This window comes from Rhododendron vialii, chromosome 6a (genome assembly GCF_030253575.1).
Source record: "Rhododendron vialii isolate Sample 1 chromosome 6a, ASM3025357v1".
In the NCBI taxonomy this organism is placed as follows: domain Eukaryota; kingdom Viridiplantae; phylum Streptophyta; class Magnoliopsida; order Ericales; family Ericaceae; genus Rhododendron; species Rhododendron vialii.
The window spans coordinates 4,428,760-4,440,176 of NC_080562.1; the positions used below are offsets into that span (position 1 = coordinate 4,428,760).

General features: G+C 39.6%; 1 protein-coding gene across 4 annotated transcripts; it reads left to right on the plus strand.

The window, feature by feature from the left end:
- Nucleotides 1-623: 623 nt before the first annotated feature.
- Nucleotides 624-8,816, plus strand: LOC131331063 (J domain-containing protein required for chloroplast accumulation response 1). Of its 4 annotated transcripts, XM_058364883.1 has the most exons (9): nucleotides 624-1,482; nucleotides 2,525-3,258; nucleotides 3,335-3,756; nucleotides 4,012-4,123; nucleotides 6,542-6,609; nucleotides 7,004-7,057; nucleotides 7,147-7,224; nucleotides 7,493-7,669; nucleotides 8,455-8,816. In XM_058364883.1, the coding sequence occupies exons 1-9, from the start codon at nucleotides 1,043-1,045 to the stop codon at nucleotides 8,491-8,493; spliced, it is 2,124 nt and encodes a 707-aa protein (XP_058220866.1). In that variant the 5' UTR covers nucleotides 624-1,042; the 3' UTR covers nucleotides 8,494-8,816. The 4 variants fall into 4 exon arrangements, 2 of the variants coding, with proteins under 2 accessions (XP_058220866.1, XP_058220867.1); XR_009201304.1 differs by lacking the exons at nucleotides 7,493-7,669; nucleotides 8,455-8,816 and adding an exon at nucleotides 6,705-6,821; XM_058364884.1 differs by lacking the exon at nucleotides 7,004-7,057.
- The last annotated feature ends 2,601 nt before the right edge of the window (nucleotides 8,817-11,417 follow it).

Below are 11,417 nucleotides of genomic sequence, written 5' to 3' on the forward strand. Positions count from 1 at the left end.
ATAATTATTTAGTGCCCAGGCCCCTTCTTGACTATACATTGCGGTGAGATTCACACACTTTGCCTTAGGTCATGTCACAATGCGTGGCAAGAGGAGGGAGGCTCAATAATTTTTCGTGAAAATTGCCAAATTGGTGTGGTTGCAGATTATTAGGGGAAAAAAATTCTCCTCATTTCCGCGTGGTGGTCCAACGGGACTCACAGATGCAGTCGATCCGGCCGTTCATCTCGGCAATCGACGGCTCGGATTTTAATTTGAGCAAGCAAAAGTTCAAATTTTTACGTGCTCGGATATGATCCGAGCCGTCCGTGCTAAGATCAATGACCGGATCGGCCACTCAGCACCGTTGCCAAGCACTCCGCTCGCTCGGCAGCATCTCCCAATCCAGCCCGACGTGGATTTCCACGTGGTGCAAAGGACAAGAGACGCTGTCACACCGGACAGCGAGCTGGTCACAAACATTCCGGTAAAAATAGGTGTCAAGAAAATCAAATACTGCACTAGTTCCCAAGTCCCAATTCTGGCGTTTGGAATTTTCCTCTTATCCAAACAAGTAGAGTAATACCATAGAGTGGGGATTCTCTCTAACCGATCTTGTGGCTCACAACAATCCCCTGCCTTTAATTCTCGCACTAATCCCCCCACCACTCTTATCGCCCTACTCATTTTTGTCTCTTACTCCAAAATCTCAAACCCAACTACTTCCATTAATGATACCAACAGCTTCAATTTTCATGAGCGCATGAATTCCCATGATTTATTCAGTTGGATATTGAAAACGAGTTTTCGGGTTTCCGTAAAGAAATTTCGGGAAAATATTTTCCCGCCATTTTTCGATGTTTGAATCGGATACGGCTCTTCGTTGATTGTTGAGTAGCGGGAAGTGGTCATTTATCGGTCTTATCTGTTGTTTCCCGATGTTTGAATCAGAAATGGTTCTTAAGCGTCCGGACCGGCTTACACGCACCTCTGCGAGTAATCTGGTCAATTGTTGAGCAGAGGAAGTGGTAATTTATCGAACTAATCGGTTGGTTCGATCAACATGGATAGGCTTTCGCAGGGGGAAAACGTTCTACACGGTTACAGCCCCAAAACGCCATTAGAATCCACAGATATCGATTTTCACGACGTGTTTGGGGGCCCACCGCAGCGGTCGTCGATGCAGGAGATGCGATACAGTTTGAACTCCACGAATCGTTCGTCTCAAGGAGAGGAGGATCCGGCGTTGTCTCTGAGACCGCGGTCTGTTGGTCTGAATGAGATGCCGGTGTTTGGGGAAGATACTTTGACCCGCCGGCGGTATCCTAGCGACGACTTTTTCGATGATATTTTTAGGGGAGATGAGTCAGTGGGTTCATCTAGAAGGTCTAATCAGGATCCTATTGGCTCGACCCCCGGTTCGAGAGTCATGAGCCCTGCACGTCCACTGCCGCCGAGAGCTGAGTATTTTAGCCGTTCACTTTCTGCTCAATTCCAATTCAGGTTTTGGGCTTTGTTGTTTGCATTTACATTCATGTTTTGTGCATGTGATGGGTTTATATGGGAGCTAATTGCAGACTAGATAGATAGATAAATTTGAATTGACAATTGATGGGAAAAACATCATCCCAACAAAATTGGCAAAACATCATCCTCAGAGAATTACTTTGGAGCTTCTCTATAAGCAGAACCCTGTGTTCTTTCTATGTTTTCTTTGCTAGTATTGCTATGATAGATTCTCATTAAATTCCAAATTTATCGAATTCGGCACATAACTATATGTTGTAGGATCTTCTTCAACATGGTGAAACACTGCAGCCATTTGTGGGCTGTGTCCACAGTGGGTGAATCAGTAGATCTAGTGTTGTCCTTTTTTCTTGATAACTTGGTATCCTCCCACTAATCCGGAGACTAATCCCACCGTCCTCCTCTGGGGGGCCCAATTTAGCTGGGGCAATGCCTCTTATGGACTGGACCTACATGGAAATCGATAGCAAGCGGGTGGAGTCGAACCTAGACCAAAGACTTCCTGAGCTCCCTGGTTGCTTGGTGATTACCCACTGCGGGGTTGTAGAACTAGTTTTCTAGCGTGCTTTATTTACTGCATTATTAGTATCAAATACGTGGGGTGCTAGGGCTTCTCAAGTATCTAACGTGCATGCAGTATTACTCTAGGTATTGAAACAATAATCTTTTGCAGATTTGACATGATGTTCACTACATAGTAATTTGTGCTGTTGTTTTGTCTCCTAGTTTTTTTTTGGTTTAGTTGTCCCCTTAGTTCAACAAAAATTATGATTTCACTTACTTTTCTTTTACATTTAGATCATAAAATTCTTGTGTTTTCTCCAAAGTTCTATCCATTACACAAAACTTCCACATTTTTTGCCCCTTAATTCCATTAGTTGCTAATTGATCACTCCCAAGTACCATAGTGACCGCAGCTTTCTTCAGACTGGCAACAGTTTGGTTCCACAATGTATCTCTAAATTCTAGCGATTACCCCTTTTACAATCCTCACGTGAACTGCTTTCCGAATTTCCAGCCTTCCTGCCAAGCTGACCAAAGCAATAGACTTTCCAGTATCTGCTTCAAGCAGTCGCAGTCCACATAGATACAAGGATCCCACTTTAAATGCTATAAGCAGTCTATACACTCCAAGCCCTCCACTATCTAGACTTTCAAGTGAAGCTTCCCAGGAAGAGGATGATTTGAAAAATGAGATTCGCCAGTCTTATCGCCCAAGCCCTTTGTCACATGAAGTTTCTGTTATGAGCAAGGAGTCATTACATGAGAAGAAATCTGGTGAATTGGAGTCAACAGACATAGGAAGCAACTTGAAAAAAGAACTGAAAGTTGCAGAAGCTCCAAATACGAATGGTCAGTTCCACTTCTCTATATACAAATGGGCAAGCAAAGGGGTACCGTTTTTTATGCCTCTAAGGGGAGGCAACAGCACAAAATCAAAAGAGAGGGTTGGGCGATGCTCAAGCTCTAACGGAAGGAATGAAGATAGGATTGAACCTTCGGCTGTTGTTGAGGAAGTAGTTCTTTCTATGCCAGAATCAAAATCCATCAACAAGATTGCCAATATTGTCGGAAATTTACCTGGTGAAACCATCTTGAGTGATAGAAGCGAAGAAATAGAACGTTATTCTCTTTCGGAGACAGGTTTACGTGGAAGTACAGAAAAAGGAATTCCTATGAGTAAGGAAGAAGCTAAGAAGCCTGAGTTGAAGCCTCTGCATTCTATGCTTTCTGACACTGTTCAGGAGAAAGGTACTTTAAGTTCTAAGCCAGAGTTGTCGATCATCTGCATTACCTCTAAATAGTTAACGCATTTTTCTATCTGCAGGCAATGATGAGATAAGTAGAAAGTGTGAAGGGAAAGAGCAACTGGAAAAGACCACTGTATCTGATTCAAATGCTTCTGTGGGTAACGATGAAAAGAAACATGATGAGAAAAGAAATAAATCAAATAGAACAAAAGTGACTCATGTGAATGAGCTTCACTCACCAGATTCACAAAAAACATCTGAAGACAATCTTGGGCAAAATGGAGCTAAAGGAAAGGTTAAAGATTTTGTTAAGATTTTTAACCAAGAAGCTGTTTTGAAACCCAAAATTGATAATGAAACTCGAAGTCAGAGCTCTCGATGGAAAAGCAAAGGAGCTTTCCCAGCAGATGACAAAGAATGTGCCTTCCCAACCCAAACTAAAGAAACAAATTATGTTCACGTGAACAAGATGAAAACTCCACCGAATGTTGCAGTCATGGTAATTTTTCTTTTGACTTAGTTTTTCCTTCTTTTTCACTTTTACCCCTTTTTCTGCCAGCCAACAAAGGGATATACAATTTGACTTATGGCTATACCGCCTATAGGCTTTCCACTCATAGATTCATGGTATTCAAAAAAAGATTTCTCTGCATCAGATACCGACGAATACCATTTGAGTCTTCTAGGTGCACGTTAATCCTTCCATTCATAACATTGTTATAATTGAATTTCTTAAAAATTGGTAATTTTTCAGGTAGACAAAAATATCGTGGAGTCAGAGAAACAGCAGTCACCATTAAAGACCAGAGTCTTTAATTCCAGTGAAAATTCTTTTGGTCAGAAAGATACCTCCACAACAAGTACCGGTTAGTAATTTCAATTTCCTACCAGATGTGGAATCCATGTTGCTCAAACAAACAAACACAACACGGTAAAAACAAGAAAACTAGAAATGTGAATTGGCCAAATGACTAAGAGAAGTTCAAAATAAACGAAAAGTGGATGAATAAAGCATTCTTTTCTATCATATTTATTTTTGAGATGTAGCTGCACAACTTATTTACAATATGCATAATTCTTTCATCTGGTAGAACATACTTAATTAGGGTGGGCTAATTCTACGTGTTATTCTGGAATCTGGACCCGTTTGAAATTCTCCCTTCATAAACTAGGGCATTTATTTTACGGTTTTCTTAAACCACCTTCCTTGAATACCTCTCTCTAGATATTGTAGGTGGCTCTTTGAGCCATGAGGTTGGTTTACCTGCTTTGGGGTGCACTGGGTTATTTAGCAGGATGTGGTGTGTCTCTTTTTCGGCTGGTGGTGGGTATGGTGGGGAAACAAAAGGCAGAAAGCATGATGGTCGGCTCCTTTATGCTTGGCGCTAATCTAGGGAGACCTGCTTAGCCTTCGAACCTTGCCTTCAAATAAGGTTGAGAAAAACCCCAAACGTAGGGCTAGATCGTCGGTTGCATAATAAACCGGTAAGACCGGGATCGTACCACAAGGAATTCGAATATAACTTAATCGGATTGTAGGTTTTATATGGTGGTTTCGGCGTTTAAGACGGCCAACTTGGTTTTCCTTTAAACGGTGGAAAAGATAAAGCGAAGACTAGAAATGAACTTTATAAACTAAAAGAGGCAAGTCTAGGGATCGTCTAACCCTTGACTGAGGCCGTTACCGGTTCTCAGTATAACTCAGGCGAGAATCACGACCGCGTGTTCACGCCTGGAGAATTTAGCTTTAAAGACTACGTTTATTGAAAGATGTGATTAAACAGAGGCGAACCAACTTGTTTTTAACATTTATCGAACACATAGGAGGCCACGAGTCCTCGGTAAACTGCTTGCCAAGACCGCTTGACTAAACATCTTACCAAGGAGTTAAACACCCCTTGTTTAGACCAAAAATGCAAGTTAAGCTCTATTCCGAAAATCATGCTTTTAAGTTCGATGATTTGAGAACCAAATAATGACCCTAGTCCTCGGGAAAGAGTATCCCGAGACTTAACCAGGTAACTATTCACTCATAGCTAAAACACAAAAGAAAGCATAAGAATGTGACATGATTTTCTAACCGATAGAATCGAAAACAAACTGGATTTTATAAAGGATCTAGTCCGTACTAACAACTTTAATAAACGAGAAAAGAACAAACGATAAATACCTTGAGTAGTTCTTTAGGAAATTAATACAAAAGCTTGAGAGTCTTTAATGGAGTTTCATGAAAAATAAAAGCCTTAAAGTGAAAAATGACAAGAGAGTAAAGAAGAGAGAGGGAGGAGCTATTTATACAAGAAGACCCCTGCCTCTCTTCCAGAAATCCGGAAAATATCCTGAAGGTAGGAAATATCCCAAAAGTAGAAAGTCCAAAAAGCAGAAAATATCTTCAGAACAACACCCGTATCGATACGGCAGAAACACCTGTATCGATACCAGTTCTTCACGGAATCCCCTTGCTCTGATCCAATTATGTATCGATACTGCTACTTTTCCCGTATCGATACCGACTGCTTTTCTGCCAGCATCCCAAGTTGTGGACTTGGCTTGGCACCCGACAATCCACTTACAATGACGGCCCTCCGGATGCCTTCTAAACAACGCCAGCCTTGCCCAGCGCCGCATCCACTGCTTGGGAAAATTCATGGCTTCAAAATGGCATCAAAACGCAGCAAAACATGCCGGACTACCTGAAATGCTTAAGAAAACACCTTACGAGGAAACTTATATACAAGCTACTAATTAACACGAATTAACCAACAAAACCGGGACTTAGCGCACCAAATACAAATGATATTGGGTGCTTATCAAGACCACAGAGGGCTTTCCAGTTTCCAGGGCCTTGAGAAGCCTGTTTGTGGGCTGAGAATACTTATTTTTCTATTTTGAACTGCTGGAAATTTGGGGATAGTTATTTATGCCCGGCTTGGACCAAATTGTGGCTTTAATAGATTCTTTGCATAGGTGATGTTTATCGGCTTCTTCTCTGTGTCTAAGCCTTTTCACTCCGCATAGTTTTAGTAGGGCGTTTGGGTAGCTCTGGTTTTCATCCTCTTTGATACTTTTTGTGAGAACTTCTAAAAGATGTAATAGTCACATTTAGATGCTGGCGCGCAAGAGAATTCTAAGAAAAGCTATAGTAGTTCTTTCATTGTCAATTTTTTAAGCAGTTTATATTAGATTTCTTCTTCTCATAAGTAGATAATTGATGAGATACTGTTCTTAATGGTTTTAGTTATTTTTCAAGATTTATCATGCAACTGTTTGGGTCTTCTTAACAGAATCATTTCATGATGGTCCTAAGGTTACAGATGTAAACATAGATGACCTCTTCCAAGAGAACTTCGTGGTATGTGGTTCCTCTATTGCAAATTTCGTTTAAGTTGTTGCCTCCTGTTTACTCATTTGCTGCGAAATAGTAACTTAAAAAATTATGCAAGGAAGTGCTTGAAGAATGATGGGACTTTTTGTAATGAACTAAAAGTATGAGATGGAGGGAATCTATATTTTCTTGGTCGTCTGAAGTGCTTCGTGTTCGTGACACATAGCATGTTATTTGAGGTTGAATTCTATATCTATGGCCTATGGGATTTACACGTTGACATATGTAACCATAGAAACTGAGTACTTTAGTGCACCATCCGTACATGAATGACCATAAAAGAGTCAGAGCTACAGTTCCATTTGATTCTTTGGGTGCAATAGTATTTCTAAAGAGCTAGTTTGCTTTGCTTTGTGCACAGGTAGAAGAATTATATGATGACCCAGAGACTGGGGATATTCTCGACGATATCAAAGTAATGTAGACATTTTTTCCCCGTTGCATGCAACATGCTTTCAATCTCAGCAGAAAGAAGTAATAATGATACTTGTGAATCTAATGCAGATTTCAGATGCTAAAATTAGGAAATGGTTGAATGGGAAGGAAGGCAACATTCGCTCTCTGCTGTCGACTTTACAATATGTAAGCATTTCTTTTACTTTGATATGCCTCTTTTCTTCCCTGCGGTTTCTCTTATTCAACAACTTTAAAGCCAACGCTAGTGGATGGTGGGATTGGTCCCCAGGATTAGTTGAGGTGCACTTAAGCCGGCCCGGACACTTGAGTTATAAAAAAAAAACTTCTTCTTTAAAGCCCATTTCTTTTACTATTGATAACTTTTTACAGTAAAGATTCTGTAAAGCCCTTTCTTTCATCTCTTCAACTTGTAATGTTTGGAACTCATAAACAGGTTCTTTGGCCTGGGAGTGGTTGGAAGCCTGTGCCTCTTATGGACATAATTGAAGGAAGTGCGGTGAAGAGAGCATATCAAAAGGCTTTACTATGTCTACACCCAGATAAGCTACAGCAGAAGGGTGCTGCTTCTCACCAAAAACATGTTGCAGAAAGAGTTTTTGATGTTTTGCAGGTATGTGATGCTTAGATGTGTGAATTGTATTCATTTACAGATTTGTTACTGGTAGCTGTTTACCTTTGACTTTGAGGAACTGCCATAGATGAACTGATTTGTTAATAAATGTTCTGAATATAACTGGTTAGTCTTCCATCCACATTACTGGTTAGTCATATAGACCTTTCACAGTTGCAATTCTACTTTAGAGTTATAAGTTATCTTTAGAAGATGATGTTTTGCAGGTATGTGATGCTTAGATGTGTGAATTGTATTCATTTACAGTTTGTTACTGGTAGCTGTTTACCTTTGACTTTGAGGAACTGCCATAGATGAACTGATTTGTTAATAAATGTTCTGAATATAACTGGTTAGTCTTCCATCCACAGTACTGGTTAGTCATATAGACCTTTCACAGTTGCAATTCTACTTTAGAGTTATAAGTTATCTTTAGAAGATGCTTGCTCCGCCCTTAACATAATTCATCCGTCTGTAGTGTGTAATCAATACTCATTGCATGGAGACTTCACATGAATTGCAAGGCCAAAAGTTGATGCCCACATTGTTTGTCCGAGAACTTCGTGCAGTCAGCAATAGCCATGTTAAATTGGTCAGCGAAGCTCATTAAAAGTAGCAGTAATATGGTCATCCCTCTCAAGTTGTCTTAGCTCCCACCAATGAGATTGTTTTTTCAGAAACTTGCAACATCTTCTTGCATATATAATAATAACAGCATATTTCTTCTTTAAGTTTTCACAAGGTTTTTTTTTTTCCTTTTAATTTCCTTTTTTTGCTCAATACAGGAAGCGTGGGAGCATTTCAATTCACTTGGCGCAACATGAATGTTCAATGCTCTGGTGCAAGATGGCACAAAAGGGGAATAGGAGTCGTCTGCGCTGTTATTGTCAAGTAAATGTGTAAATATCATTTTGTTGCAGTATACGTGTTTTACCATGCGTTTATATGTGTAGTGGCAAGTAAATGTGTAAATATCATTTTGTTGTGGTATAAGTGTTTTACCCCATATGCGTTTATATGTAGTGTTTTGTAAACTAGGAAAGTAACTGAGGAAAACTCTTCCACCGAACTTATGCTTTTTGGTCACAATGGACAGAACTTGATACACTATTAAGAGCAAAATCATCGATAGATCTTTTTAATTTTCTGTGGAGAGCATTCGCGGACTTTGGCATTTTGGATAACTATATGTTGGTGTATGAAGCGTGGATCCCTGTATGGGATCAGATGCAGTATGCGACGACTACAGAAGTGGATTAGATATGAGCAAGTGTGAAATAATAGGATACTTGTACGGTTAGGATACATTAGACTTCTTAATATATTTATGATGACGACGTTTTAGCTTTGTATTACAAGTATTCTGCGGATGGCAAGATACGTTTTTTTTTTCTTTTTCGTATGCAAAAGTATTGTACACAAGTTTGCTTCATTACTTGTCGCAATCCAATTTCATAAAACATGTGTGGTACAAAATAACAGTGTAATAATATTTTCATCTCTCTATAATCTATATCTTCCTTTCTAAAACGAAAGTTAGAAATCTTTAGTTATGTATAGCAATAGTTTTACTGGATACCACATAGAAATATCAAACGGAGAGAAATTGTATTGCACCCCTTGATTAATCTGATTGCATAGAGAAGCATATTTCATAGACTTGTTTGTGTACAATGTATTTACATAACATAGGAACTGCAGTGCAGAGCCAAAATAAGTGTTCTCAAGATCCATAAGATAAGGTAGGATTGAATCATCTTGTGTGATCCTGTGCTAATGTGCATATCTGTGTAACAATAGTTCTACGTGACGTAGGGTATCCAAAACGTATATGATACACCAAAAACAAAGAAAAAAAAAATCAAAATTTAATAATGGATGCCTCAGCGAGTATCTAAGGAACATCCATATCTGACATAGAAACGACACAAATACGACTCGTGTAGAAGTATTCGTGCTTCATACTTTGGTCAACTTGAAATAGTCTTGGTGAAGATATGAGTGCTAGTATGAGCTTATCTCTCAATACCTTAACTTTTCTTTTCCCCCATTTCTAACCACCTGATTGCATTGTTCCATTAAATATTGGAACTGTTCTCATGATTTGTGAATGATACTAGTAATATAAGGGGTGACATCAACTGTTCTCACACTCTTAACTGGGGGGACAATTGTTCTCAATTTAGTTGGTGAAACTGAAGATTCTTGTGGTATTTTTGTCACAATACTTTTATGGGAGTATTTGCTACATAGTTTTTTTCTTCTTCCAGGAGATGACATGGTACTATGGTAGACCTTTTTCTAATTTGGTCTGGCATGATTGAACAATTGTTGTCTGTCTCAATTTCTACATTTTTTTTTGGTCAGAATATATCAAAAAGTAAGCAAAATACAGCTACAAATGTGAAAAATATCCACGGATCAACTCTTGCAAATTAAAGAAGTCATTTGTGATAAAGATATAGCAGCACGATTACTCTAGTATCGGCACAATGGTAGTCGTTTGACAATCAGGAGCCTCGGAAAGCTTTTGGTCAAGAATTCTACTCTCATTTATACGGAGTTTCATTCCGACTTTATTTGGGGTTCTCGGTGGTACATGATACCGGACACCGAATTAAGAAAAAAGAAGAACAAACAACTTGATCTTCGTGGAAGCATTTTCAAAAGCACCGGCCACTAGACACCAGTAGCTGTACCCTCTTCATGACGAAGCTGGCGAATTTTGTACGCACGGACTGACATACACGACTATCACTGGACTTCTGCATTATAATAACACTGCAGCATTAGAAAACCGCAATATATTATCAATGATGGGGACGACGAGCCCATGGGATCCCAGAGAAATGTTACATACACAACTAGTGCGTGTGGGTCACACATGTAAGCGAAGGATTGTGTTTGATATTATGTTCTCAGATTTTTTGTCTGAAGAAGATGTTGCAGCAGCTGAGATTAAGGAATCCTTCTACAATCACCGACCAGTTGAGTAGCGATTGTTCACGGATGGACGGCCACATGGGACCCACTTTGGGTTCCGCACGGAAATTAATTTTAATGAAAAATAGAAAGATTGGATGGAGCACACACACATATCGGATCAAGCTGATTTTGCTAGGGCCCACTTTGATATTTTTTTTTAAAATTATTGAATGGCTCGGATTTTTCGTGCGGGACTCAGAGTGGGCCATGTGTAACTGTCGGTGGCCGTAGTTTTTCAGAGATCAAGGCCAAAAACGGCAATGAAACACTTTTTTCCATAACACCAAGGCAGCTTATGCGCACAGACTTCGACTAACCCTGAAGACAATAAACCCACCGCCCACTAGCTAAGGTCCCACTTGAAGCCGGAGCATAGCCTCAGTGAAATTGATCACGTCTAAGAAGTTTCAAACCTAAGACCTTAGTAGGATTAAAAGAGAGCAAAACCCTGAATCCCGTGCCTTAACGTTGCCCTTGGGTTCTGCAATAAAAATCCTCCACTTTGAACTCATTTTTTAAGTCATTGGAAAAGCTGGACAGAACTCGATTCGATTCTTCAGTGTGCGAGTGTTTCCAACCTGTATTTTGCAAGTTCCAGCGTATGATTCAATTCGGGCCAGATACATCATCGTGCAGGCAGGCTGTCTAGTGATTCTTGTTTGTGGTGCCTTTGTGGAGATTTTCCTGTTGCGCTGAGTGAAATAAATACTTGTATTTTAAATAAGTATTTTTTTAAATAAAAAATTATATATTAAGAGAGAAT

What these genes read in the sequence shown, in the direction of transcription:
- LOC131331063 (XM_058364883.1), top strand. Translation starts at nt 1,043, where the DNA reads ATGGATAGGCTTTCGCAGGGGGAAAACGTTCTACACGGTTACAGCCCC. An exon ending in TGACACTGTTCAGGAGAAAG is followed by an intron (nt 3,259 to 3,334) that starts GTACTTTAAGTT and finishes TTCTATCTGCAG; the next exon opens with GCAATGATGAGATAAGTAGA. An exon ending in CACCGAATGTTGCAGTCATG is followed by an intron (nt 3,757 to 4,011) that starts GTAATTTTTCTT and finishes GTAATTTTTCAG; the next exon opens with GTAGACAAAAATATCGTGGA.